Source organism: Lygodium microphyllum, chromosome 17, assembly GCF_053477565.2.
Source record: "Lygodium microphyllum isolate KBCC chromosome 17, Lygodium_microphyllum_v1.1.10, whole genome shotgun sequence".
Classification (NCBI taxonomy): Eukaryota; Viridiplantae; Streptophyta; class Polypodiopsida; order Schizaeales; family Lygodiaceae; genus Lygodium; species Lygodium microphyllum.
Genome location: NC_141151.1, coordinates 68,898,832 through 68,904,831, shown reverse-complemented (window position 1 = coordinate 68,904,831; position 6,000 = coordinate 68,898,832). Strand labels below are relative to the sequence as shown.

General features: G+C 42.3%; 1 protein-coding gene across 1 annotated transcript in view; it reads left to right on the top strand.

The window, feature by feature from the left end:
- The first annotated feature begins 612 nt into the window (after positions 1–612).
- The window catches only part of LOC148022007 (DNA-directed RNA polymerases II, IV and V subunit 9A), a 62,565-nt gene continuing 57,177 nt past the window's right edge, over positions 613–6,000 (top strand). The window contains exons 1-2 of the mRNA XM_087696685.1: positions 613–771; positions 850–925. Coding sequence (XP_087552811.1) covers positions 743–771; positions 850–925 — 105 coding nt within the window. The 5' untranslated portion in view covers positions 613–742. The remainder of the gene's footprint in view (positions 772–849; positions 926–6,000) is intronic.

Sequence of the window (6,000 nt, the reverse complement as noted above, 5' to 3'; positions counted from 1 at the left end):
AGCATGATGGTTGTTTAGTTCTTGATTGACTCATCTGAGGCTTGGGTGAGAAGAAGCAAGAGAGTTTGGAAAGCTACATTGGCCTTCAGACTGAACTTATTTACGTGGAAGATCATGTTCCTAAGGCTTCCCACGAGGAAGAAAACATGTACTTTTAGGGGCTCAACCCCTTTATGTTCTTTTTGTGGTAGGAAAGAAGAAGATGTCTTGCACCTCTTCTGGGAGTGCCCTTGGGTTAGGCAAGTTTGGAAAAAGATGGAAAAGGTAATGTTCAAAGTGGGTTTCTACAATTTGATTAATCTCAAACAAGCGATCTTAGGGGACCTGGGCACAATGACAGAAGAAGCTTGGTGGATTTGGGCAATTATTAAGGCGATAGTTAGCTCTAATATCTAAAAATGTAAGAACAGGATAGCCCATGATGAGGGGAGATTTTATAAGTTTGATATAGATAATATTTTTGAGATAGTGATGAGAGAGATTAAAGCTATCTTTTAATCCTTACGGAGAAAGAAAATAGTTTACAAAATAGCATCTAAGACTCAAAATTTTGAGTGTGGTAAATTATATTATAATCTCTCTTAAAGAGAGTGCATCTGCTGGTCTCACAGAGACGGATTCCTTTATGATCGCATTCACCCCTCTCTCTCTCTCTCTCTCTTTCGTCGTCGTCTTCTCGTGCTCTCCACACGCACACACTGACTGACACGCCACGCACTCTGCAAACCTACTACTAGCAACCATGAGTACCATGAAATTTTGCCGTGAATGGTTCGCCTCGCCCTTTCTCTCTCTCTTTCTTTGTTGCTGCAATTAACTTGCTCATGTTTGTGCTTCTGCGTCTCGCAGCAATAATATACTGTATCCTCGCGAAGACAGAGATCAAAAGATTCTTCTGTACGCATGTCGGAACTGTGATCACCAGGTACATTCGACTTCAGTTTCTCTTTGAAAGATCCACTTTAAGTTTAAATGAAAAGAGAATACAGAGAAGCCTCTGTGAAGAAGGAAAAAACAAGGAAGCAACATCCCTGGCTAGTGGGTCACGGGTGTTTTGTTTTGTTGAAATTTTCAATATAGGGGCAGCAAAGAAGCTAGACTTGCTTTTATCCACCTCTTGTCAGAATGGCTTTTTGAACTTTTTTAGTAGCTTGGCCCATTAGGACGTGCTATTGTAATGGCTAAGTGACCCAATAGCTCTACATCACCGTTGAGTGAGATTTTAGATAATGTCATCAGGGACCTTTAATAGGGGTAATGCTCCAGCACACCAATGTGCACCCGTGTTTTGTTTTGTTTTAGTTTTAGTTTCTGGGACAAACAAGATGAATTTGCAATGATATGCACCTTTTGTGAGATAACATCCATGCAAAGTCATACATCTTAGGCATGCTGAGAGACATGCATGCAAACTAAGTCACAAATAAGTTACATTCAACTGCACGTATCATGATTGTTTTTCTTCCCCTCTCCCTTGAATGAAGTGAGCTGTCTCTTCTATGAACACATTTTAAAAATACCAATTCACGCGTGAAATAGGTAAAAGAAGCGAGTGAAAAAAAGAAAAAACAGATATTTCCTCTTTCAAAAATTGAGATGGAACAACTCTCTTTTTCGTAGATATTTCATTTGCTTGCTAGTCTCATAAGATTGATCCAAGGAAGGATTTGATGTCTTTTTTCATCGTCATGCAAAAGATTTTCTATATTGTTACAGGTTGCTCTTTTCTAGCAATTTAGTGCGACACAAGGATACGTTTTTAGTGTTCAAGGGTGAACAGGAGGGTTGCGATTCAGAACAAGGTTGAGATGAGTGTGGGCGTGCGAGAAAGGAGAAGATTTATTGAAGCTACTACTGGTTTTTGCTGTTAGAGAAGAAAGAAGGTTGCGTTTTGGGCCTTTAAGTGCAGGTTTGACCTTCTCATCGCCTTTGGTGGGTGAAGGAGCGGGACGAGCGGACATGAGTTCTAGCAAGCTGTAATCTCACAATCAGAGGGGGCTGCTTTTTGTGTTTTATGTAGGCATTGTAGGTGAAGATGTCTTTTGAGGCCAAGACAGAGTTTGAGGCGATTATGGACTGGAAGGTGCTTGGCTTACCAGCTCTTCCATTAGATCAAAAGCTCGATGGCGAGAATTACCGCATTTTGCGGGTCATGATACTTGCCATTTTGGAGTCCTATGATTTGGTGATGCTTGCCATTCTAGAGTCTTATGATTTGGCAAGCTAGTTACGGAGGCTATTCACTGTCCTTTTTCACGAGACGAGTCCTAACTCTCTTCGTGTGATAAGGTGGAGTTGGCAAAGGCTTAGGCACATTGGGATAAACTCAATGCTTGCATTCACTCGTTTTTCTCTCTCATATACTATAGCTGTTATCTCTCATATTGAGCATTTGATGGTGGCTTGGGAGATATGACTGGAGCTTGATTAGATGTACAATTGGATGACCGTCATGAAGTGAGTTTCTTTGGAAGTGTAGATGCGGACCATGAGTGTCAACAAGTTATCTTCTATATGGGAGCATATCAACAAGCTGAGGCAGCTTTAGATATAGGTTCAAAATGTAGGGAAGGTGATCACTTTTGAAGAAATGGTGATAACTCTTCTTTCACAATTACCGCCCCGTTTTAGTGGTTTTTGTTTCGTCTTGATTGCTTTAGGGCAGTCTGAGACTCTTCGGTGGGAAGAGTTGGTTCCTATGGTTTTGGACCAAGAGGAGCAATTCAAAGGACCAATGCTTCTAAATCTGAGGTCTTGGTCGGTTAGTCCTGTGAGAAGAAGGAGAAGGATCACGGGATGTTGAATGTATTTGCGCGAGCCGATCTCTCTCTCCACCCAAAAAGACAAGTGAAGAATGATTGGAGTAGGTTGCCTATAAATAGGCATAAATAAAAGCAATAAAATAATCAGGTTGGCTAGTAAAAATGGGACGATTGCTGCAAATATGCAATCACAGAATACAAAAATATTACGCATAAATGATAATTGCTATGTGGCAACTAGCATAGCTTGCCCGATTGCTCCATAAAGTTGGAAATGACCAATAGATTACATTGAGTTGTGTGACTTGAAGAGTGCTAACTGTGCAATAGTAACTTGCCAATGCTTGTCTAGGGGATGATAAATCTCTAACATCCCCTCGGATCTTGGATGGGGCACAAGGCTCAAGGATTTCGAGTGTTGTTGAAGAAGAGTATGAGAAAGAGCCTTTGTAAACAAATTTGCCAAGTTATCTTGCATCTTGCAGTAAACCACATCAATGGTCTCATCCAAGATCTTCTCCTAAATGAAACAGTACTGTATCTCAATGTGCTTCAACCTAGCATGGGATACGAGATCTCGTGTGAAAGCAATGCAACTCTCATTGTTGCGGTTCGGTGTAGTAGAACTTCTTTGAGGATAGCCAAGCTCTCTTAACAATTGCTGAAGCCACACTATCTCATATGTGGTAGAGGATGTTGCTCGGCTCTCTGCCTTTGTAGATAATAGGGCAATAGTGGGCTGCTTCTTGGTACTCCAAGAGATAGCACCTACACCCGAAAGTGAAGCAATATCTTGTTGTCAACTTATCTAGTCCAATTTGAATTTGTCCACCAGCCTTGTAGCAGTAATAGTAGAACCAAGGCTGAATCTCCTATACCTGTTGGATAATAAATACCTAGGTCGGGGGTTTTCCTCAGGAATTGCAAAATCCTCAAAGTAGCCTATAAATGAACCTTGCAAGCAAACCTATAGGAAAACACAAATCAATCGGAGTGTTAAGGAGCCATACGATGACCCAATCAACTACCTATAGCAGGTAGCATTCACTGTCATGGAATTTGCATGGACCATGGGAGTAGAAGAAGCCTTACATCCCTCCATCTCAAACATAGCAAAAAGCTCTTGCGCATATCATTGTTGGGAGATGTAAATCCCCCTCGGAGTTTGCCAAATCTCATGACCTAGAAAGAAGTGGCGAAGGTCTATATTTGTCATCTTGAACATCCTGTGTAGTGCCTTCTTTGTCTGCTTGACGTGCTAGGCATGGTCACTTGTCAAGATGAGATCATCCACATAAGGCACGAACAATGTATGCCGTCTAGCTGAGGTGTGGACATACAATTAGGGATTGGAAGAGGCGCGTTGATATCCTAACTTTTCGTGGAAGAACAAGTCTATCTTCTTGTACTAAGCACGTGGAGCCTATTTGAGGTCGTAAAGGGCCTTCTTCAGCCTACACACCTTGCTATTTGATAAGGAAAAGCTAGGAGGTTGCTTAACATAGATCTCCTTTAAGTCTCCATTAAGGAAGGCAGACTTCACATCCAGCTAGTAAGCTGGCCATCTTTGATGCTTGGCTAAGGCAAGAATGGCCCTAATGGTACCCATCCGAGCTGTAGGTGCAAAGATGTCATGGAAATCCACCCCTGACCGTTGCGTGGATCCCTTTGCAATGAGCCATGCCTTGTGCTTATCTAGAGTGCCATCACTATGATACTTGGTCTTAAAGACCCATTTGACTCCAATCAGTTTCCTATGTGCGGGCTGAGGCACAAGTTCCCAAGTGCCATTCCACTTGATTGCATCCAACTCTTGCTCCATAGCCTTCTTCCAATGTTGCAAGTCGTGATTGCAAAGCCTACTTCACGGAGGTGGGCTTTGTATCCTACATGGCACGAGACATCAAACAATAGTTAGTATAAACAAGCTTGGTGGAGTTTACTTGGTTCCTTTGAGATTGCCGCGGGCAATCTTGTGGTTGCCACTCCTCAAGAACTCCCTTAATCCTTGCATCATGGAGTGTATTATGTGCTCGATTAGAAGGAGGCCGATACTCCCCTTGTTGCCCTGCCTTTGTCAAAGTTTTTGGAATGTCCACTAGGGCCAACTCAATGGGTGAGTTTGGTGGTGAAGCAATGTCCTCCTTCATTGATGGTGGAGCCTCAAGAGGTAGAGGCTCGGCTCCAAAGGCATTGGATTGGGTAACCAATTGTCACTTGGATCTCCAAGTACGGGATGCTCAACACCCCATCTGCAGCTGGAAACTCCATGAACAGAATATCTTGACTTGTGTATTCCTCCCATGAAATGGGATAGTAAAGCTTGTTTCCTTGGGACTACAAGCTATAACCCACAAATACTTGCTTTTTGAAAGCCAACTTAAACTTATCCCTTTGTTTCTTTTGGATGTGAATATAAGCATGACACCCGAACACCTTGAAATAAGACACATCCGACTTTTGTCCAATGTAAGCCTCAAAAGGTGTCATCATACCAACCACAGACGATGTAGGGAATGAAGTAAGGATGTGGACAATAGTGGCCACTGCTTTGGCCCATAAACACTAAGATGTTTGTCGATGCTCCATTATAGTTCGTGCCATCTCGAACACACTACTATTCTTTTGCTCCAATATGCCATTCTCCTGAGGTGTGTTTGTGTTGGCAAACTCTGGGTGAATGCCATGATCTGCACAAAACCTTGCTAGCTTGTTGGAAACAAACTCTCCTCCTTTGTTGGAATGAAGGGTCTTGAGTTTCTTGTCAGATGTGATTTCCTCAAAGATTGACCAATCTTTAAAGTGGGAGAAAGCTTCAGACTTCAGCTCCAAGAAATACGCCCAAGTCATCCTGCTAAAATCATCAACATTTAGCATAAAGTATAAACTCCCCTTAAGGGACTTTGTCTACATTGATCCATATAAGTCTGTTGAAACAAGCTCCGAGGAGTGCTTTGCCCTATGTGAAGCCTTGTTGGAAATTGCATCTCTATGCTGCTTGTTATGAATGCAAGATATACATGACAGGTGGCTCACCCAAATCTTTGGCAATCCATGCACGAGTTGACCACGAGCTGCCTTCGGAAAGTATAAACTCCCCTTAAGGGACTTTGTCTACATTGATCCATATAAGTCTGTTGAAACAAGCTCCAAGGAGTGCTTAGCCCTATGTGAAGCCTTGTTGGAAATTGCATCTCTATGCTTCTTGTTATGAATGCAAGATATACATGACAGGTGG